This window comes from Dermacentor albipictus, chromosome 5, assembly GCF_038994185.2.
Source record: "Dermacentor albipictus isolate Rhodes 1998 colony chromosome 5, USDA_Dalb.pri_finalv2, whole genome shotgun sequence".
Lineage (NCBI taxonomy): Eukaryota > Metazoa > Arthropoda > Arachnida > Ixodida > Ixodidae > Dermacentor > Dermacentor albipictus.
In genome coordinates, this window is record NC_091825.1 from 148,686,448 (window position 1) to 148,709,162 (window position 22,715).

The 22,715-nt window shown below is 47.1% G+C and overlaps 1 protein-coding gene across 8 annotated transcripts in view; it reads right to left on the minus strand.

Moving 5' to 3' along the window:
* The window catches only part of LOC135897634 (sarcolemmal membrane-associated protein-like), an 89,276-nt gene extending 70,105 nt beyond the window's left edge, over positions 1 to 19,171 (minus strand). The window contains exons 1-3 of one of the 8 annotated variants that reach the window (XM_065426320.1): positions 18,864 to 19,171; positions 17,186 to 17,336; positions 5,600 to 5,830 (exon numbers count right to left, since the gene is read on the minus strand). In XM_065426320.1, coding sequence (XP_065282392.1) covers positions 5,600 to 5,764 — 165 coding nt within the window. In that variant the 5' untranslated portion in view covers positions 5,765 to 5,830; positions 17,186 to 17,336; positions 18,864 to 19,171. Of the gene's footprint in view, positions 1 to 2,306; positions 3,102 to 5,599; positions 6,028 to 13,384; positions 13,512 to 17,185; positions 17,337 to 18,375; positions 18,525 to 18,863 lie in introns of those variants that run through there. The other 7 variants (XM_070539165.1, XM_065426325.1, XM_065426319.1 and 4 more) reach the window with 7 other exon arrangements.
* Between the last annotated feature and the right edge of the window lie 3,544 nt (positions 19,172 to 22,715).

Sequence of the window (22,715 nt, forward strand, 5' to 3'; positions counted from 1 at the left end):
GTTTGTGGAACGCTTGTGTTAGCGCGCCTTCAATCGATCGTTCAAAAAAAGAATTTGATTTTTTAAATGTGACACAGAGGGTGGGACATTTTAATCTTGCAATTACAAAAATATTTTGGCTACGCATGGTCATTTTTTCATCTTCGATATCCTCTTAGCTTTCCATTACACATGTGTCGTTGCTGTCTCATTTGACTAGAAACCAGTACCTATGCGCATGCGTACGCTGTTGTCTGTTACCTATATATATGTGTACCGCTTCCTAGAATAAAACAATTGTTGGAAGTTAGCACTGTGTCCGCCTCTTGCCTCTGTCTCTCGTGCCTTTTCGTGCGTTAAAAACCTCAGTTAAAGAAAAAGACAGCCAGAACTGAGAACAGCGCAGATGCTTTGCTGTTTTCAGTCGTGCCTGTGTATCCTTTTTTCTTTTTCTGAACTTATGAAGGTGTGCCTATTTGTACATAATTGTAGAGTGCACACAGGAGTGCATGCCGGCAAGATTTGGGAAGGAACTCTACTTAAACTACATGAGATCAGAAGAGCATGGCAAGAATGACCTACAACAGCACCAGCACCCTCCATAGCATTCTTTCTGAAAAACATTGGAATAGTCATTTGAACAAAACTTCGATTAATCACAATGCAGCCACCTTTGATGTATTGTTTCTTATTCTCACATTTCAAAGTTTATGCCAGAAAGTTATTTCTTGCTGTAGTATGCATGATTATGGTTTCATTCATATTGCTTGCCATTCCAATATAAATATTTTATGCAAGTGAAGCACTGGTCTTTGTGGGTCTGTGTGCGTGTTTACCCCTCTTCTTTTTCCATCAAAGTGAATCATAACAAGCGAAGAAAACAGTCTAAACCAGTACATCATAATGCCATATATGTGAGATTACAAAGGGAATTGCATATTACAATGGAAAGCAGCATCGAAAAAGGTGCTGCCCTGCAGTGTATCGCTTGCACCATGATTAATAACTGCTTGGAGGCAACACTTCTCACAGAAATATCAAGCCATCATTTAAATTACATACTTCAATCTTGAACAATAAAAGGTTTGACAAACTACCAAGAGCATATCACGAGTGTAGCTAGTGCTCATGATGTACGTATAATCGAGCCCCTGTCAGACTTCAAGGTTGATACCGGAAAAATAAACCACCCGCTCCCTTCCTTCATCTAGTTCTTATGGCTTCCTGATAGATGCACTGATGAGACCAAGATTGCCCCATTGCTGTACACTACAGAAAAGGTTTGGCTTCAGCCATGATGGGACCGATAAGTAAATATGCTTGCTGTGTAATGTTGCACTGCTGCTGGCATGATTACAGTTCAGTCATTATGCATGCAGTTCCTTCACATGATGCAACGACCATTACCACAATGTGCAGAAGAGTGACAACACAGAGTGGCGTGTCGACAACTAAAAGCACATCGCACAGAAAACGAAGCACTGTCGCCAATGATTAACACCAAAATGGGAATCAGATGATTGGAAATGGCAAATCGCCGATATGTGAAAACCGGTCCCACCTTGATGTGCATGATACGCCCTGCGCTGAAGCCGTCAATGAAGATGTTTGATTTGAGTGATACGCGTTTTAAATACACATAGTTTCCGGAAATCGAATTGCAACGACACTATATAAAGCAAGCTACGTAGCCGGCCAACCACCACTGAGATTCGGTCCGCTGTACGAAGCCGGCTGAAGACGGCTCAGCACATCCGTATTATGGTCTCCAAGCAATGGTTGGGCGGATACGTGCATCACTGCTTGTCCCAACACAAGTAGTGACGCCAAACGGAGTCAAACGTACGTCAAGGCTGCAAGCACATACCACACGCCCTTGAAGCAAGACGCTTCGCAACCGCGAACCAGAGATCGGTTCCAGTTCGCAATGATACAAGCTCACCGAATTCACTAAAACGCAATACATGTTGAGATGGAAGAACTTACGAAACCGCACCGGGCTACGCACTCGATGGCCGCAGGCAGTGTCAAGCCTTCCGCAAGCCACGGTTCATTGCCCGGTTCGGCTCTATTTGCACATCGAATTTGACAGCGCTCCGCCCAAGCAACCAGAATCAGTTCTGCCGCCATGGCTGCTACGAAAGAAACTTTGAAGTTAAAAAAGAAGAACCAAAGGAAAATTTTGCATTGCGATTCCATTTAGGCCATCTGCCGAAGCGAATTCGTGCTGACGCAGCTCACGACGGGCCTATCTCGAAGCGAGATCTCTCCAAATTCTCCGAAGTCGCATTTTGTCGCAGCACTCAAAGGCCGGTTAATTTGCTTACCTTGGCGGAATCCTTTCGGTAGACAACCATTAACCCTGCGACACACGCAAAGTCATTTGCAGACTGCACAGCAGCGAGTATATGTGCACACGCACGACAAAGCCATGGTCACGACACGAACGAAAGACATCTTGTGAAAATCCTGCCGCAGAAACTGCAGCGGTTGCACTTCGAAAATCCCACAGGAAAGGTGAAGTTCAAGCGAAGCACATGAACAGCTCCGTCCGGCTAGTTTCCATTGCGACGAGCCAGCAGAATTCTTCGGAGCCCACCGAGGAGAGCGGCGGTCTTTCGCTTGCTGGACGATCGTTTCCGAGGGCGAACGTCGGGGTCGGGCACTTACGATCGCGACACACTAGTAGTAGACGGGGCCGGGTATGAACGTAGTGTTTCACGCACAGTAGCACATGAGAGTCGGCGAGCCAGGCCTACCTCGTTCACGTAGGGCCCAGCACTTTCTATATAAAGCAGTCATCTGGGAGAATCGGACGGTAGCGCCCAGCGTAAAACATTTGCCCGGTTCGAGAATAGGCAGCCGCACAAGAGCAGAAAAAGAACAGGTAGAAAGCGGAAAGCATACGAACGGACTTGGCGGCGGGACGGGCGGCCAGCGAACCGCATACACGCACAGGTTTCTCTGAGATCCGATAATCGGGGCTAAAAAGGCGGAGAAGGAAACAGCAAAACAAGACCAAAGTCGAAAAACCTCTGCGGAAACCCGATGAGAGCACTTGCCAAAGGTGCTCGCTTGGGTACTCTCGCCCGCCGGGCGCGCCGGGAGCAAAGCGGGTAGCAGCGCTAGCGAAGAGAGCGTCATCTGCTGAATGTCTGAAAGTGTGCGTCTTCCGAGATCGGCATCCCCTCCCCCCCCCCCCTCCCCCCTATATATATATTTTTTAACATCCTCGTGGCTTTTTTTAACATCCACATTCGCGAGAAAGCATAGAGTCGTGAAAGTCAGCGTCATCGCTGTGGAGGAATGCACCGCCGTAATAATCAGCGTCTAAATTTAGTAAGCGAACGATTGGGATAGTCGAAATTGCGTGGTCTTTATTGTTCCAACGCGAATTCACAGACGTCCTCAATTCAAGGTGTCGTAACGCTACAACGCTTATAAATGAGCTTCGCCTCTAGCTTCAGTCGGCCACTTCGTACGAAGCAGGAGGCATGCATATCGCAAAATTCACGTGTCGGAATTCTTTTTACTTCTTCAAGGTTATTTCGTTTTCGTTGCAGCATTTCCCATAACAAGTGCTCGTAGACTTGTTGACAAGTCCAAGTGACAAGGTATATGATGGTCATGCAGAATGTTATAGCTCTGGACACCTCAGACAAGTTTCAGCATAGTGGAGTACCAGTTGAGCGAACACCGCTTGAACGAATAGTTCATGTGCTTTTCCCTTGAACGAAATTTTACAATTTTACAACAGGGGTCCTCAAGTACATTGGTGTTCGTTCAAGTTATACTTTTCCTTCCTTGTCTATTGAATTTCGACGCACTTTAGGTGTCGCTTCTCTGCACCACACTTAAAAAAAAAATTAGACGTCCATGCTCTTGAGCAAGCATCTACATTTATGCAGACGTGTCCTTGTAGTGACCCATTGTACTACTAGAGCGAAAGGCCATAGAATTAAATTGAGCGGTGCTATACGCATACCTCAGTGCCGTAAAGCACATTGCGCTGTATGATATGCGCTGCTATTATTAAGCCGTATCGGCAATCTTCTGTTATGCAATCTCGGGGTTTGGACCGTGTGTCATCCTGCCATGTATACGAATTTGTGCATCAACGCTGATACCTGAAGCACCAATCACTTCTTTTATGCGTTCCATATTGCTATCACTCAGTTCAGCCCTTGGGCGCGGCCGGGCAGCCACCATTGAGGTTATGAGCCATTGTTCATTGCTGCGCGTCTCATATGCGGGTCTATTCTCTTAAGTTTGCTATGTTTGTTATTAAGTTGCTTCTGTTTTTATGCGTTGCATATTGCAATCACTCAGTTAAGCCCTTGGGCGCGGCCGGGCAGTCACCATTGACCTTTAGCGCAACCACGTGACGTGACGTCACGACAGCCGGAGGAAAAGCTGGGCCCCATCTCGCGCAATATGCAACGCATTCTTGGCTTAACCAAGCTAAGCCTGGCCATTTTTTTGTCGCAAATCTATAACGTTATGTGCGGCTATCTTAGAAAGTAACTACAAACACATGTCGAATTAGTCTGATGTTTGCGTGGAATTTGAGCAACTACAACGCGTGAGCGAAAAAAAAAAAGAGGGGGAGGGGGCGGAGGGGACACATAGTTTCAGTCGGATGAATTACACCACAGCACCTACGGCGACGGGAAAAAAAAGACAATAAAATTAGAGGACTGCGCGTAGAGACATTTGACAAGTTATTTGATTCATCCTGACGAAACAAGGGATAGCTGGGCGGATAGCTTGCACCTGCGTTCTAAACAAAAGGCTGACCGTCGTTTCAAAAGTGACGCACCACTGCTCGCTCGCATGCAAAATGACGCATGTCTGACAGGTCGCGACAAAACAGAAAAAAATAAAGCTGATTGAAGAAAGCATGCTCGCAAAATGAAAAAATATAGATATATAGACATGGGAATTCTTTGTTGATGACACTCAGCCAGAAGCGTCCTCGCGTCCAAGTCCAAAGCTGCTGAACATATTGCGGCATGCGAAAGTTCAGCGCCGTACGAATGCGTGACCTTATGCTGCGTGATATCTTGCCAAAGTATAAAAAGCCTTTCCCCAGTTCCCATTCAAACAGAAGTGAAAAGCGAATTTGTATGTGCACCACACAGTCACTATGTTGACCTTGGAGAACTGAAAACAAACCAAAAAATGAACAATACAATGCGATTCCCGCAGCCAATCGCGTAAATGTGCCGTGAATGTTCGTCGCACCATGCACTCGCCCCACAATAAATATGAATCCTCCTGGTCAATCCGTAAGTTTTGTTGTTGTTGTTCCACTGATGAAGGTATATGCGTTTGTTCGGTCTGATTATCTGGGATAATATCACGTGTCCAGTAAATTCCAATATCACTTTCCACTAGGCTAAGGCGCACCAACTCATGTGCGTTAACTATATCGTTCATAGGCTCGGAGAGGTCTCATTCGAATTCTCCTAGCAAAACACCTTGCCATCGAGAGTCTACCAGAAGACCTGCCTTCCCACCAGCTTAAAGGGCTGCAACGCGTCGACCTCGGTCAATTGCGAATGCATGTTGCGGACCCACAGGTGCAACAGAAGCAAACAAAACAATAAAAAGTTCTTACCTGCGGTGGCGGCCCACCTGCGGTGTTCTTCACTAAGTGTTTCATTTGTTTCTGCCATCGGATGAAACCGCCGTACTTCTTCGACAAAAGCGCTTGCATTTCCGGCGTGTAGGACTCCAACTGGCTGTCCGTGATGACGGGCACTGTGACGTCCACGTCGTCCATCGCCGCGCCGCCAACGTGTCCAGAAAGTTGTCTGCAGGTAGTCACCCTCGCTGCGCCACTGCTTCCCTGCGTGTCGATGTCAATCACGTCTCCGATGCGCGAGCCAAAAGCAATTGCAGGCCATTATAACGCAGTCCAGCTATAGCCAGCTGCGCCATACTTCAGTTCCAGCGAAGCCTGATCTGGGACCGCATTCTGAAGCGATCCCCTTCGGCGATAGTTCGCCAACAGGCGCGCGCTGACTGGTGGTTGAGCAAAATCGGATGACGTCACTCATCCGATTTTGCTAAAGCAACCAATCAGCGCGAGGCGATAGTACCGCCGAAGTGGATCGTTTCAGAATACGGCGCCTAGTCACTCCGAATGGCTCGCGGCTGCACGCTTGCTCTTCAAGTAATAAGGCTTACCCACTACGGGGATCGGTCGAGCCGGCCGTAAGAGTTGTGTGGAGGTAAAAGTATAAAAGCTAAAGCAAGTCGATGAAATAGTTTTAATGGCACACAACAAAAAACGCGGTTGCGCAGAACTCATTCGACTGATCAGAAAACCCCGCACCTGGAAGGTATCGAGCACTATTCCGCATGCACCATTTTTTTTCCTTCCAATGACGCGGAGAGAAGCGGCAGCGATGTTTTATTTTCCAGTGTAAAGACCTTCTAATGCAAGGTCACTTCGCAATATTGCACCTGGAGACGAGTCTTCATTGAAGAGCGCCGATCAGATGAAATGCGCGGTTCGGTGCCTTTCTATAGATTGGTGATGATGACACCGTAGAAGCTATGCCATATAGACAAAGGAAATAAGTTTTTCTTCCTGTACACAGTGTGTTTCAGGTAACTTGAACGAAGGATTAATAAAAAGTGTTTAAACGCAGCTAAACCAAACCAACGACATAGTTTAACGTCATGTGGCGCTCCTTGGGGTATTTTACTAGAGTTACTGTATATATATTACTCCCTCAGGGAGTCATACATTTTACTACCGACCCATAATAGAGTTACTGTATATGCTACCGCACTACCTGTGGTAGCATATACAGTAACTCTAACCCATAACGGTAACAAGCGCCCTCTACAGAATCTTTGTACGGGCTTTGAAGGGATTGATTGAAGGCTGGGCAGAATTTGAGCGTCGTCTCATGGAGTTACAGAGCGCTTTCAGACGAGGACGACGCTCGGAGGACAGCATTGTCCAGTGTCTTTGTCATTACCCAGTGTGCCGAAATGGAAAGGAAGGGAGACTGGTCCTTGGTTTGCTGCTTGCTGGGCGTAGTGTATTTTTTTTTTTTTGCCCGGCAGTTATAGTAACGGTCACCCCCTTCAAAGGGAAAGGCACCACTTCTTCATAATCATCATTTTATATTCCGCTTGATTCTTTAACTGTGATCAAGTATGCAATTTTTTTATTGTTTACTTTAGGCCCAAGTGCGTTTCGTTACGTTGTAGAGTGGATTAAGAAACGACGGAACACATTTTTTGCGGCAACGTACATGCAGTGCGGTGATGTTTTTCGCCGTTTAAGGAATGCATTGCCATTTGTTCGGCGTGTTGGTAAACCGACTTGGAAAGCATTATTAGCGCCAGCGAACAAGGACAGAATGGAGACGACACCCTTAGCGCACTGTGGTGTCGTCTCCTTTCTGTCCTTGCTCGCTGGCGCTAAATATGCTTTAAAGAAAGCCCGCGAAACATGTCATAAAACCACGTGACTGCGCTCATGCGCTATCGTATTGCAGTGGTCTCAAACGTGCTTCGAGCGAAAGAACCGTGCGCGCAGACCGTGGCGTAGTTAGCGGGTGCGGCTCTAGGCAACGGCTTCGCAGTGAGTCAGCATCTTTGGCGGTGGCACACAGCAAGGAAGCGCCGTCACGATAGGCTCGAAGCACGGTTGAAGACACTGCAATAGATAGCGCATGATTGCAGTCACGTGGTTTTTCGCATTTCAAAGGCTTTCCTTAAAGGCGAAAAGAAAAAAAAAATCAAATCACCACGCAGCCTGCACGCTGCCACAAAAAATTGTATCGGTCGTTTCTGAGCCCGCTCTACAACGTACCGAAGAGCACTCGGCCCTCAAGGGAATATTAAAGATTTGGACAGTTGAGCTCAGTTAATTAAGCGGAATATAAAATTATCTTGAGGAGCGCCACTTGACGGCAAACCATCCGTCATTGATTTCACCCAACTGCGGCTAAACACTTTTTTTTTAAATCCTTGGTTCAAGCTACGTGAAATACCCTGTAACCCTGTATATAGTGCACTACAGCCCATGCACGGGATGACGCTTCGATAAGCTTCATAGTGCCTCCCGCCGTCGCCTTCTTCCGTAAGTACAATGGGTGAGGCTGCCGAGCGAAGAAAATAAATGTACGCGTTGCTCGAAACGACCAACGTTGCAAAAGCATATCGAGAGAAAGTGGGCTCACATGGTTTGAAATTGGCAAAACAATCCAACAAGTACGCGTGGATTAAAATCTACCCGGAACCAAACCTGGGTCGATTCCGCTGAGCTAATTCCGCCAGCTCATTTCGCTCACGCGTAGGACAGGATAGGATATATCCTTCTTCGATGGCGCGTATCCACTGCGGGGGATTGGCCAAGATTAGGAAGATGTTGGTGTTACGAAAGCTGGTAAAAGTGTAACGTGGAAACGGATAAAGATAATGCATGATGAACTTAAGAAAAACGTCTTGAAACAACTATGAATTCCTCCACGGGGGAGCAGACATCCCTGTGGTTGTTCCCAAGAGAGGATGCTCCTAGAGAAAGGTTATTTAAAATGGAGAAATTTACCAAGTTGCGTGAACGTTGGTTGTAAAATGTTTTTCCTTGAAGCGGAAAAACGGCGACAGAATAAAAAAGATGATCGATGGTTTCATCTACAGCCTGGAATGGGCACAGAGGGGTGGGTGGCAGAACAGCCCTGTGACAATAAAACTTTAATGATGGGGTTCCACATTTTTGTGCCAACGAATTCTTTGCCAAGGGAATATGAGGTGTCGATATGCTGGAAAATTTGCCATCGCTGCATTCAAAAAGTCTAGAGCAATTGCATATTTACAGAATCTAGTAGTAGTTAGGCAAAGTGTTGCGGGAAGTAATGATAGTACAGGGCCATTGAGGGCCGCTCTCGCGAGACTGTCAGCCATTTCGTTCATATCCCCTGTGACCTGACACTCAAATTAATGTAATTAAATTTATGTGGACAGGCACTAGAAAATGAAGTGTACGTAAAAGGCTAGCACTACTATTTGATGTGAGCGATGTACATAAAGATAAAGAATCCGTTATTATGACTACCGTCGATATTGTTGAGTTTAGCTTACGTAAGGCTAACACTACAGCTAGAAATTCAGCCAGAAATACGGATAAGTAGTTAGGAATCCTAATTGGGAACGAGCAGTCTAGAGCAGGAGCGAAAATGCCAATTCCAAATTTTTCTCCACACTGTGAGGCGTCTGTTGCAATGACCGTATTTATACCTAAACTCAATAAATGATCTTGCAATAGTCCATTTAATATATTTTGAAAGTTAAATCTTGCATTGTTAGCTAGATGTCATCGCAGATGATTTGTAGACTCTCTCGCACATCACAAATAGGTGGCACCTCCCAAATACATACATTGAAGGGGTTAACCAATGTTTGTACAAACACCACCTGTGGTGTATGGAACTGGGGCCATGTACTCCGAAAAATAATGCAGGCTGGGAAATGAATATTTTTCCAATCTTCTAATAGGCGATTCGCACATATTTAAGAATGTTTGCACCGTCAGCAACAGAAATCTGCACAATATTGAGGGCAACCTGATTTCTTGATGTAAGACGTTATAGTTATAGGCCACGAATTTCGGTAATCTGCTACACAATTGCAGGACTTCCCGCTCAATCAGAACAAGGAGGCGTAATTTATAAGCTGGCGCACAAGAAAATGGCACACATCTAAATTCTAAAACGGACCGCACGTACATGTTATAAATAATTAGTAGTGCGTCTCCCCGAATCCGCGACCGACTGTAGCATAGCTTACGTAGCATGCCAACTGCTCTCACCCCTTTTGTTAACTATAGGGCCAATATGGCCAAGCTAACTGAGTGAGCCGTTATAGACTACACCTAATTCATCTACTCCACTTGAGATATAATATCGTGACGGTAGTATATATCGATATGGTAACGGGGTTATTAAGGGGGAAAACCAATATCGAGCATTTTCTCACGATAAGTGAAACGCGAATCTTGTTTACCCAGCTTTCTATGGCATAGAGATAGTTCTGTAGTCGATAATATAGGGAGCGAATATTACTGTCTGATGCATAGAAAGCAATATCGTCTGTGTATACATATGTTTGTACATCTGGATGCCGAGGAATGGAACTAATCACAACGTCAAATATTAATAGAGAAGTGGCAGCTCCTTGAGGAACACCAAGTTTTTGATTATGTATGCTCGAAGAAAAGCCTCTTAGAGAGCAGTATAATTTCCCCCCATTTAAAAATTCACATGTCCAATTTATAATGTAATTTGGGAATTCTAGATTTGTAATATATATCCAATAAAATTACGTATCATACACTGTCGTAGGCTTTGGAGATTTCTAGTGTCACAATATCACCTATGCTCTTGGCGCCGTGCTAATTTCATTCTGCTTTCTAAGCCCACGTGAGCATGCCAGATTGAACTTGATGGTCGGAATCCACTTTGGCAGGAATTAAGCAAGTGTTTTGTCTCTACAAATTTAATCATACGGGCATATAGTATTTTTTCAATTTATTTTACCAAATTTGAGGTTAGCGCGTTTAGTCTAATTTTGTCTATTGTATATCTTTCCGCATGATTTTTAAGAACTGGAATTATTTTTCATGCAGACAGAATCCATGAAAATCTGATTCATAATAGCTAAAAGGTCATCAGGAGCTTCCTTAAATAAAGTTTAGATCATGGATGAGGTTACCCCATCTGCGCCGGTTGCTGAATCTGGCAGTCGCTCCACGATTTCAGCCAATTCTAATATGTTAATTTGCACAAAATCATCTGATGCCCTTCGTAAGCTGGAACGATTTGGCAAAACTGAAGAAAATCTAATTTTTGATCCCTTCGCGATTTCTTCTAGTCACTGTGTCATTTCATTACTACTTAAGACTATGAAGTCTATATATAATTTGGACTCGGAAGAACTTTTTTACTGCGGAGAAAACTGAACAAAGCGCATTAATTTTATTGTTAGATAGGAAATCAAAATGCTTGCAATCGTGTTCGTCTTTGGCTTATGAAACTGTGTCTTTAAAGACGGCTCGAAAAAATGTATAATTGCTCCAGTTTTTGGGGCTCTGGTTATGTAATATTTTTTATCAAGCGGCATTTCTCGTTCTATAATCACGAGAGCATTCTTCATTCAACCAAGGGCTGTATGAATTTCTTATTTAGGCGAATCTCAAATTCAGACTTATTGCGAGAACCTTCCAAAGCGGAACAGATAATCGTAGTTTTTTGCTCAGTGCACGCGTCAGACAGAGATGAAAGAGCATTTCGTAAGCATTTTCTAAAAATATTGTGATGAATAAAAGTTCGGACTTGATCGCTCAAACGTCACAGGGTGGAAGTGGAAGTGGGTGGGTGGAAGTGGAAAAAATTAATGGAAGGCGATCACTGCTTGTAGCATACAGAACATAACCAAGAAAATACGGAGACATTCGGGCCAGAGATTGTAAGCTCTGTTGCAGTGTAAGATGTATACCCCGCATAAACGCAATAGATCCCGAGTTTACACACGTTAACCCACTGTCCAATGACAAGTTCCGTAATCTGGTGCCACACAAATCTGTTTTTAATCCCCATGATATATGGTGAGAAATGAAGTCATCTGAAAGGATGTGCCGTCCACAAGAGCTAAGAACCTTATCCAGTGTGCGTGCGTCATCTACACCAAAAGGAAAATATGTATTTACTACGGTAAAAGGGCCACATACAGGGAGAATAAGCTGTTTTGCTAGGATTTCTCACTCAGGAGTAGAAAGTTTAAATGAAATTTTACCGCTATGGCAAATGTGAGACGAAATAAATGCAAGCCGCCTCCTCTAGTAGGACGGTTTAGACGAAATGACCTGTAAAATTTTATTTGAAAGTGTTTTGCAGAATTGAACCAAGTTTCTTGTAAAAGAATTAAATCAGGGTTAAGTTGAGTAGCTAGACAAGTTAAATATACTGAAGAAGAATATAAAGAGCGACGGTTCCACTGAAGTACTTTCAGCGACCCTATGGTTTAAAAAGTGTCGCAGCCGAAACTGCCTTCTGTAGAATGCTTTCTTTTGGTATAGCACCGCGCTGACTTTTCTTAGTTTTTGAGTGAGGACCGGAGAAAGAATCACTGAGTGATGACATTGTTCTTTTATACGCTCGAGCATTTTGTTCCACATCTGTAATTTTCAAATCTGTGTTAATGAGATTACCATTAGCAGGCCCCATGGAAGAGGAATTCGGAGGTTCAACACCGTCATTAAAAGGATGGGTATACCTGAACTCCTATCACTAGTGTGTGGCTTGGAATCGACTGTTTGGATCACTGTAGACTAAGACAGGTGGCTTGCATCACATGAGATAAGTGACTGGAGATGTCCTGTGATATACATTCCCCAGGGCTCACTGCCAGCCGTTCCACAGCTTTTGTAACTGCCTTTTCTACAGTGACCTGTATAGTTGCTGTTAGCGGTATACGTCCGAGGTAAGAGTTCGCCTCCCAGTAACATACGCATAACCAAATACCCTTTCTTCCACGATGCTTACCGCCTCCTTCCTAGAGCAACGTCGTCTGTCAATTATTTCTGCCACCTGCAATTCCTGAGCCCTGACAGAGCAGTTAGAACAATTGGCTGAGTGTCTTCCACCACAGAGGCAGCATCTCTCATCTTGGGCACTACCATCACTTTGATCGTGCTCTTCCCCATATTTGCAACAACGCTAACTGGACTTGCATCCTGCACTACTATGACCGTATCGGCAGCAATTAAGGCATTGTAGCGGACTCGATGTCAGAGGGTCCACTCTGAACACAAGGAATGTTGCAATCACCGATTCTGTTGGGAACCTGTTATTGTCTACCACTCGATTGCAGCGATAAACATCAATTACTTCAGACCCAGACAATCTCTCTAATGTTTCTGATGGAGATAGATCAGCATCGACACCTCTGACTATTCCCTCAGTGCATGCGAGGTCAGCAGGGATGAAAGCACTAACCGGCTGTGACGCGAATGATGAACACCTAAGCAAATCCGCGACACAGGTCTGGTCTGGTGATCTGCACAGGATACCTCCGCGGCCGAACTGTCTCACTTTTGTGATGGTCTGGTATGCAGAGGTAGCAGCACGAAGATATTTTTGGATAGCCTCGTGGTTGGTCAACCGTATAGAGCCTCCATTGGAAGGAACCAGAGCCACAGGGATGCTGCTCATGCCACTGCGGGTAAACAAATCCAGGGGTAATTCGTCTGTCAGAATTGATGTTGTCCAAGGGGAATTAACCCTGCCGGGGTAGTTCTTGGACATCAGCCTATAGGATGAAGCAGGCGCAAAAATAATTGGAAGATCAACCAATAAGCCTACAAAAGCCTAATACCACCAACCTCGTCAAGTAACGGGAGCCACAGACAGGTCCGAGGAGTGTTTGAAGAGCGTTCGCAGCTGGGTCAGTTCTTCTTCTTCTACGCCTCGCGGGCGCGTGCGACCACGACCTTCTTTCTTTCTTCTTCGTCTCCTTTTTCTTTTCTTCGTCTGTTATTGCGAAACCCTGGCTTATATTACAGTATCGGAGGGCCGTCAGCGCTCGTGGGGGGGGGGGGGGGGGGGGCGGAGGGAGCACTGACACCCTAATATTGAGCATGTAGGAGCATTCCCCCCCCCCCCCCCCCTGCCCGGTTTTTAGCCCCCTGAACTTAAGGTGTGCGAGATCACCAAAGAGTGATATGGTCACCTATATAAGAAGATGTTTCCAATTTTTATAGAACTTATGCTACAGCGAACATGCGTTGGAGTGTCTTTGAGATGGAGGACGATGTGATAACCTATTCTCTTTTTCATTTTTTTTCTGCGTGCGTCCATAGAATGTTATCGAAATATTCCTTGAAACGCCCTCGGCTCGCCAACTATTACGGGCGTCTCCGCCGAACATGTAAGAACATTCATAGCTTACACCTTTTCTACTCATTTGCACACAATACGTACACTCCACATGTACGGAATTATTATCTAGAAAAATCCCAGAAGAAAATGAGGTAAAATTTCGTTTCCTGCACAGCGGCTGCGGCTGCATCCAACGAATACGACGAGGTGCCCCACAGCACGTGTTAGTCGTCTGTGTGGCACCGTGGAGCCACCGACTTGCCGCGGCAGCGCGCCAGACAGCTAACAAGTGCATATAACTGCAAATATATCGTGTTCATTTGGTTCTATTTAAATTGTGCGTATTTGTTTTCTGCTGGATCAAGGGAGACGGTAGTGGGAAAAATACGTTGGTGGCCAAACTCTCTTTTCACTGAGATTACGAGGTTAGCAAGATGGTAAATATGGCAGTATCTATGGGTTCACTCATGTTTACAGGCGCTATCACCAGCTATCGTGGTGGTTTGCGTCAGGCGCTGCGCCGTGATTTGGAAAACTGCATGCATGACGGAAAATGCGGCCTTCCGCTTGGCAATTTTCTCCCTGTCTCCTACTGCCAACAAGCCCAAAGCCGACAAAATAAAATGTGAGATACGATCTTGATCTTCTATATATCTATCTATCTTGAGCTCTCTGTAACGCCCTTGTTGGCCCTGAGGGTGTAGTAATAAATGAATATCAGTGCCTCTTCGAACACAGCAGCCCGTTGATAAACGGTAGTAAACGGTACAAACGGTAAGAAAGAAAAGAAGTAGGAAGCCGTGAGTCCCTTTACTTTGGTTTTATCTCATCCTTAAGCTAGTTGCTCTTGGGCACACTTTCTCAGCACTCATCATGCCTAAGAAAGTGTGCCTGAAAGGAGCAGTCTCCACTTGATGTGCGCACGGTATACAGGTGCGTCTGCGAGGATTGTAACCTGTATCAGGTAGAAAAATTATAGTCCTTGAGCTGGTTTGCTCGAAAAGACGGGCATTATTTTGCGCGAGCAATCGAAACGCGAAATCGACTAATTAACGAAAATGCACTAGTAACCTTTTTAACTAATTCTCTTACGACACACATCGAAATTTGCAAAGCGTAGCCGACGAGACTGCAATGCATGTGCACTTGAAAATAATTCTGAGGACGATACCACATTTGAGATATGCGCCATCGAACTTGCGGTACATATGCACTGTCGTTCCGCTTAAATTTTTGACATAACGGCGTTTTGTGAATTGAAGCGCAAAAGTATCTGGGGTGCCACTGTTCGGGAAACTAATTCTTGCAAAGTTCGAGAATTGGTATTTTGAAACTGGCGTCATCCTGAAAATTCGTTACGAGTGGATCCGCTTTGCGAAGTTCCCGGACATATTTCTTTAATTGCAATTTGTGCCGTGAGGTTATTCGTTAGAACTTCACTAGTGAATGTTTGTTAATTAGGTATTCACGCATTTCGACTTCTCGTGCAAATAATGTTGGCCTGTTCTAGCGATCCAGCTCAAGGATTATAACTGTGCCATCTGCCACAGATGATTTTTAAAAATTCACCAATGTCTTCGCAGAAACACTCAGTATATAGGGACCACCAATCTTGCCGGAAAATACTGCATTTATGCGTAATTCAAGTGCTCAAAATGAAATTGACGAGTGCATTGGAACGTTCGCAATGCCATGTTTGGACTGGAGGCCTCTACTTCAAGTTACATTCATAGGAGGAGAAAAATAGGCTCTATCGGAGAATCGCTGGTCCATGTGTACTATTGCTCAGGAGAATATACGGTCCGCCCTCAATCCACCACCAACATATGCATTTTCTTGCTTGATAATGAAAATTGGACTCGCTGCTCTGTCCTGGCAAATGCGTGTTTGTATTTTCGTCTATCTCGGACGTAAGCGGGGGTTGAACGTAATATTGAGGGAAAAAATGAGCTATATGCCAGTACTAAGCACAGCTGACCTTTTAAGAAGATTGTGACGTCTCAACATGCGTCAGTCCACGCTTTCATTCATCAAGTTACGTTTCTATACCTTGTATCTCTTACAAACTTGCGATTCCGCGCAAACTGCAGTGTGACGTGCTCGCGTACGCTCAAGGCACCTCGAGTTTACTGTTACATACACCTAAAGTGGGTGAAGTTCGCCTTTGATGCTGTCGCATTAAAATAAACGAAATGTATGCGGATCACACGGCACTATGGGAATAAAGGACACGTTATGCAAATAATTTTGCAGGTAGCTGGACGTTAAGAACTATTCGGGGTTCTTCGATGACTTATCGCATGGGCCAACGTTTTTGTGGAAAACGAGCAGTTGTGTTTGACACGAGGCTGTGTCTGGCTACAGAAGCAAGACGACGGCGACATTCTGACGGTGATGGCGCAACGACAGTTATTGTTTAACTGCGGGAGGAAACGTTACAACCTATTCTGTTACGACTTAGAACGAACCGGTAGGCGGTGCACACGCTCACAACGTCTCCAAGCGTGCCAGGAGATAAGGATCGGAGAAACTGACACGATCCCGCTCGCGATGCAAGGTAGATAGAATGGGAAGTCTGTGATTGAATGGAAACTAGAGCGCGCGCACGTGTTCTCGCTCGTGCTATGCGACCTGACGTGCGTGCCAGTTGTCTCATGGAGCTGTACACACGGACAACTTTCTGTGGCTATGAAGGCAAAGCTACGGGCGCGTGGCTGCTGCACATGTGTTACCGCGCCAAGTAGTCCGGCAGTGCTTGACAGTGCTTCTGGTGGTTCGGAACAGACGCTGACGAGTGGCTGATGATAACAGTGATCTAAAAAAAGGAAATACGCTTGATTCTGCCACCCGTGAGGCAGCACGGCGAAGCATCGTCAGGGGAGAGAGAGTGAGAAGTGAAAGATGATAGAGAAAGAGGGAGGATGTAGCCTAATAGACTCCATTATGCGCGACAGGTGGCAGTCCTCAGTAAAGTTGCCAGCGTTGGATTTGGACGAGGGAAGGGTAGGAAATGCGCCAAGGGGAAGGAAGCGTGCTCTCGGGCAACCGAGTTGCGAAAATGGGCAGGGCGATTAGCTGAAAGGGGGGTGGGGGGCGTTGCGCGTGATCTCTCGCAACCTGAATGGCGGGGAGGGATGAAAAGAAGGCAGAGGGCAAGCACTACGGAGAGCACCAGCCGCCGCCCTGCAGCAAGTGGCAGCCTGCAAGCTCCAGGAGGAGTGGCAATGACACCTGCTGGTGTTCACGGACGGTTCAGTCCTCTCCAGCGGGTCGGCAGCAGCGGCGTGCACAGTTCCAACTCTCACCTGTCACAGGCAGTGTAGACTCCCGTTTACAGCAAGTTATACCGCAGCTGCGCTCGCGGGGCTGCACCTGGCTGCCGACCTCCTTGCTGAGCATCCTTCCCAGCAGGCGGTGGTATGCGACTCTAAGCCAGCGCTCCAGGCCCTCGTCAACCTGCAGCGGGCAGGACTTACAGGGGTGTTGTTGCTTGCCAAGTTAACGGCTCTAGCCACCACCGAAATCCCAGTATCTTTCCACTGGCTGCCCTCACATGTCGGGGTAGCCGGTAACGAGGAGGCGGATACCTACGCCAAAGCTGCCCACCACGATGTAGTCCCGGTAACCAGAGCGGTAGCGGCTTCGGACAACACGAGATGTCGGCTACGGTGCCTGCTCACCTCCTTTCACCCGGACCCCCGAGTTGCTGCAGTTGTACCACTGATCTACTTCGCAAATAGCCGAAAGATGTAAAGAAAACTATTCGATTTAAGGGATATTCGCTTCAAATGCAAGTGCCTAATCTCTAACAATAAAAAAAAAGAAAGAAAATGAGCGATCGCGCTCTAGCGGTTGGAGCATCCGGCTGCTGTGCTCGACGTCAGAGGGTTCGATCCCGCCATCGGACGCTTGAATTAGTGAGGCGAACCTATATAGCTTTCTGCCCACAGCGATGTGCCTGCAATGAGCCAAAGAATGCTTCGCGCTAAAAAAATAATCAGCAGTTCCGCCGGAAAGGCGAAGCACCGATTGCGATAGCAAATTAGTAAATAGCTGTATGAAGTAAGGATAGTAGTTTTATCGGCCGTATGAACTTGTAAACATTCGCTTACTAACTAAATTAACAATGATAGAATATGTAAGCGTGACTCAACGAGGATGCAGAACGAAACACACACTCACAAATAGACAGCGCTGTCTTTGTGTGCCTGCTTTTTTCTACGCCCTTGTTCAGTCGCGCTCACACATTCTATCATGGATTCAAACCAATTAACCTGTCAACGTGTTTTAACTAAATTAACCAGCACGGTGTCACGCGCGCACAGGTAAACATGAACACACATCGCTCGATGACAGCGGACACTGTCTGTGAAAACACTTGAGTTAGGAATCGCGGCAGGAACAGCGAGCCAATTGACCTCCATCCATTTGTCGCTTCAACGCGTACGAAACACCGAAAGCACAGCGCATATGAAGGTACCGGCACTACACTCACTCTGCAAACATCGCGGTTCGCTTTGAAGATGAGGTCCGCGCTGGCACACACTTTAGCCACGTCGCAGACCGCTTTCAAGCCACACGAGCGCCTGCAACGCGTCCCTACGGCAACCGCCAAAGGCGTCCACTACGACCACTACGGCGTCCGCGATTCGCGTCGCCAACGCCGTTGTCGACATCGCGGTTGTCTCCACTCTGAACGGAGCGGCGGATGAGAAGGATGTCGAGGCACCGTAGCAGCTGCTGGAGAAGAAAGCCCCTCCTCCCTTGCCTCACCCCCTGCCTCGCGCGCCACAGGAAAGGGCGCGCATCCGGGCCGCGTTCCTTGCTCGCGCAAGCGAGATTGAACCGTGTTCGCCGGCACACCCTCACACGCTTTCACTCACATGAAACCTCGTGGCAACGGCAGAAATGCGCTTGGAGTGTCCATATCATTGCTATCGCAATAAAAGAAGTACGAACGAAAGAAAGAGCAGATTGACTTACAGAACTTGAGTCGGCTCCAGAAATGCAGTGCAGTCATTCGGAACGGGGAGATGGACGCCCTTCGTCTTTTCGTCGCTGTCAGCACGGGTACCACGAGTAGACAGACTGCGTGTTCGAAAGGAGACGCTTGTGGTAAGGGGCATCATACGGAGACTGATATCGTATACGCCGAAAGAAAGCGGGGACGTATTCTGTTGTTCTGCTTGGCACACGGCCGTCGAGAGAGGGAGCCCCTCACTTCGCTTGTTTGTACGGTCGATGCTTGCAGATGAGATAACCCCTTCTGTGACGTCCCTGCTTTCCCTTCGCTGCCTCGGTCTTCAGCAGTCGTTCTTGTTGTTATGGCCTCGGCACCAGGTCATGTGTGCGCGTGCGCGCACACAAGGGAGGAGTGACGCGTCGTCTGCAGCGCAGGTTTTTAATTCGAAAGCCTCATATGCCCCATTACGCGAAAATCCGGCGTTGTCGTCGGCGGCGTGTCCGAAAGATGGTACAAAAATGGACGATCGCGCAAAGAGGAAAACAACGTCAAAAAATGCTCGGACTGACGTCGAATTCGTCAGGCTGGTTTCTGTAAGCAAAGTAAATTATTCCCTTAGAAGAGAAAATTAGGCAAATTTCGGACTGTGAAGGAATCGAGCCCGGGCCTCCTGTGGGCGAGATGAGCACGCTTCCCCGACGCCATGGTGGCTCCATGGTTACGTTAGACTAAAGTTGTGCCTAGTACGTGCGTCATTGCACACGTCACATCACTGCCTCCTAAGTGTCACTTGCTCTTCGGCTTTAATCGGTGTTGTGTCTACTGCGATGCACTCTAGACTCATGAATGTAATCGCTCATGAGTGTAAAATCATGAGTGTAAAAAGTGAGTTGCGCCTAGTGCTTGCATCATTGCACTCGTCACGTCGCTGCTGCCCGCACGTCACTTGCTCTTCGGATTTCGTCGGTGCTGTGTCTTCTGCGATGCACTACGACGCGTTTACCTCAGCGGCAGCTGTGAAATCTGGTCGCCCATGGAAGCGCGCCTCAGAAGAGGAAGCAAGTGAACACAAAAGGAGACGACGTAGTTCAACGTTCTGCAGCAAAATGGTCCGAATGTTTACAGCCTGTGGCCAACGCATACGCAAAGACACACCGATTCAACAGAAAGAACTTTAATGTATACTGAAAACATCCATCGAAAATATTTAACCTAAGCGATTATAATGCTTTCGCATTCCCACACGTAAGCAGTCTTAGGTGTCTCTGCTGAATTTTTTCTATTTCTTCATTTACGACTGGGTGCTTTCGTCGGGGTTGAAGCCGCTGTTCCAAACCAAGCCTTCTTCCAGTCCTTGAGGGCCAGGTGGGAGGGGCCCCGCGAACGGCGGCCCGGGTGATGTGGTACGCTGTGGCTTATGCAAGTCGCACGCTTACGAATGCCGAAAGTAACTACACCGTGACCGAAAAAGAATGTTTGGCAGTCATCTGAGCTCTTAATAAATTCCAGCCATATTTGAATGCTCGCCCATTTGACGTCGTCACGGACCACATGCACTTTTGTTGGTTGTAGTAAGTGAAGGACCCCTCAGGCCGCCTCGCTGGTTGGGCACTTCACTTGCAGAACTACGATATTCGCGTGCTCTACCACCAGCACTCTGACGCCGACGCCCTCTCGCGTTCTCCTATGCCCGACGACAACGCCCGCTGCTCCGTATCCCAGCTTGCCGTTTCGTCCATCGACCTTCGCACCATCGCTTCTGAACAGCGCAAAGATCGTTCGATCGCCTCGCGCATAGACTTGCCCTCTGATACATCGGCACAACCATACTCGCGCGTAACGTCGTCAAGCCCACCATTTCGCCATTCACGACGACTTACTCCACCGACGCAATTACCCCGCCGATGGCCGCCAGTGGTTGCTAGCAATACCCTGCAGTCTGCGTTCTGAAATACGCGCGTCGTTCCACTCTGACCCAAAGTGTGCACACTCGGGCGTATTCAAAACTTACCAGGACATTCAACAGCGTTGCTACTCGCGCGGGATGCACAGCTACGTTTAGAAGTTCGTTCGCTCGGGCACCTATTGTCAGCGCCGGAGATCTTTACCGCAACTCTCGTCAGCTGGTCTGCAACCGTTACCTTGCCCTACCCGGCCGTTCGAGCGCGTCGGCCTCTATGTCTATGGGACAGTTCCCCTGACATCTGCTGATAACCGCTGGGCCATCGTGGCTGTTTACCACTTCACCCGATACGCCGGAACTGCCGCTCTCCCATCGGCTACAGCGCGCGATGTTGCCATTTTCCTGCTTCGCCGAATCATACTGCGTCATGATCCACCACAGGAGTTGCTCAGCGATCGCGGACGTGTCTTCTGGTCTGAAGTTGTCGAAGCGATCCTCAAAGAGTGCTACGTTGTGCACTGCACAACTACTGTTTACCATCCGCAGACCAATGGCCTCACAGAATGCTTTAACCATACGCTTGGCGACATGCCCGTAATGTACGTAGCCTCCGACCAAACAATTGGGGATGCTATTATTCTGCCCTTCGCAACCTGCGGTTACAATACCGCCACTCAGTACACCACTGGCTTTTCACCCTTTTTCTTATTGTACGATCGGCACCCATCGCACACAATCAATATAATCCTTCAGTACAAGCCGGATGAATCTGAATGTGCGTCTATTTCTGCCACAGCCAGACATGCCGAATAGCGAGTAAGCTGTGTGTCTCAATGTCCCGAAATGGCACATTGGGTTATGAGGAACGCCATAGTGGAGGGATCCAGATTATTTGACCACCTCAGTTCTTTAACGCGCACCTAAGTCTAAGTACACGAGCGTTTTTGCATCTCGCCCCTGTCAAGGATGAAGCGATTTTAATCACTAGAAAAGATAAGTTGGCCAGGAGAGGACGTCGCTAGCCCTCGACACCTGATTGTGCTAAGGACAAAGGAGGACGTAATAAACACGTGACTATGCTATAGTACAACGAGCCGCTATACGCACGTTGTCCGATATGTGCATGTGCACTATTGATGCACTACGTGCCGGAGTAATATGTCCTCGCAAAACGTCCTCGCGCGATCTTCACACCACACATGCTCTAGGAACGAGCGTCTAATCCCGTCTCACATGGAAAGTTCAGCAGGTCATGGTGCGTTGGTCATGGTCGTCGACATACGGCCGCCGCCCGCCAGCGCAACCTTTAACACAGTGCTGGCTATCAATGTTGCCTTAATTGATCGATTATATCATCAAGGCCATGTTGCGGCGAATAATCAACACCCTGTACCTGCTGCTCCCTGGCTTAATTACACCAGTGGGGGTAACAGGTGCGGACATTTTTTATTTAGGCTATAGACAGTCTCTTGGCTAAACTGCAGAAACCTCGACATCTGCACGCGAAGACGCATATGCTGTGAATTGTGCATATACGCTTCGCACAGAAACAGTGTATTGCTCAGCTCTCATCATCATCAACTTCACCGTACCATCACTCTCCTTCGTTTTCACATCCTTTCTCCGTTGCTTCCCAGAACCCCTTCCCCAGGAGTATCAGACTACAGGCGCTTCACTCAGGCCGACCTCTCCACCTTTCTGTCATTAAAGATCGCTTGAGGGTCGTAGGTTTTTGTTGGAAAGGAAGATGAAGCGGGAATATACATTTGCCTTGCTTGCGAAATGCCTCCGTACACTAAGTTTATGGGCGTGATGCTAATGAGTGACCATGACCACGTTAGTATCACCGTTGGTTCGACGCCCAGGGGCAGTGCTCAGTTTTCTATCTCTTTACTTTCATTATATTTCCTTCCTTTCAATTGTCTCCCTCCCCCAACCATAAAGAAAAAAAAAGCATTTTCACTATAAG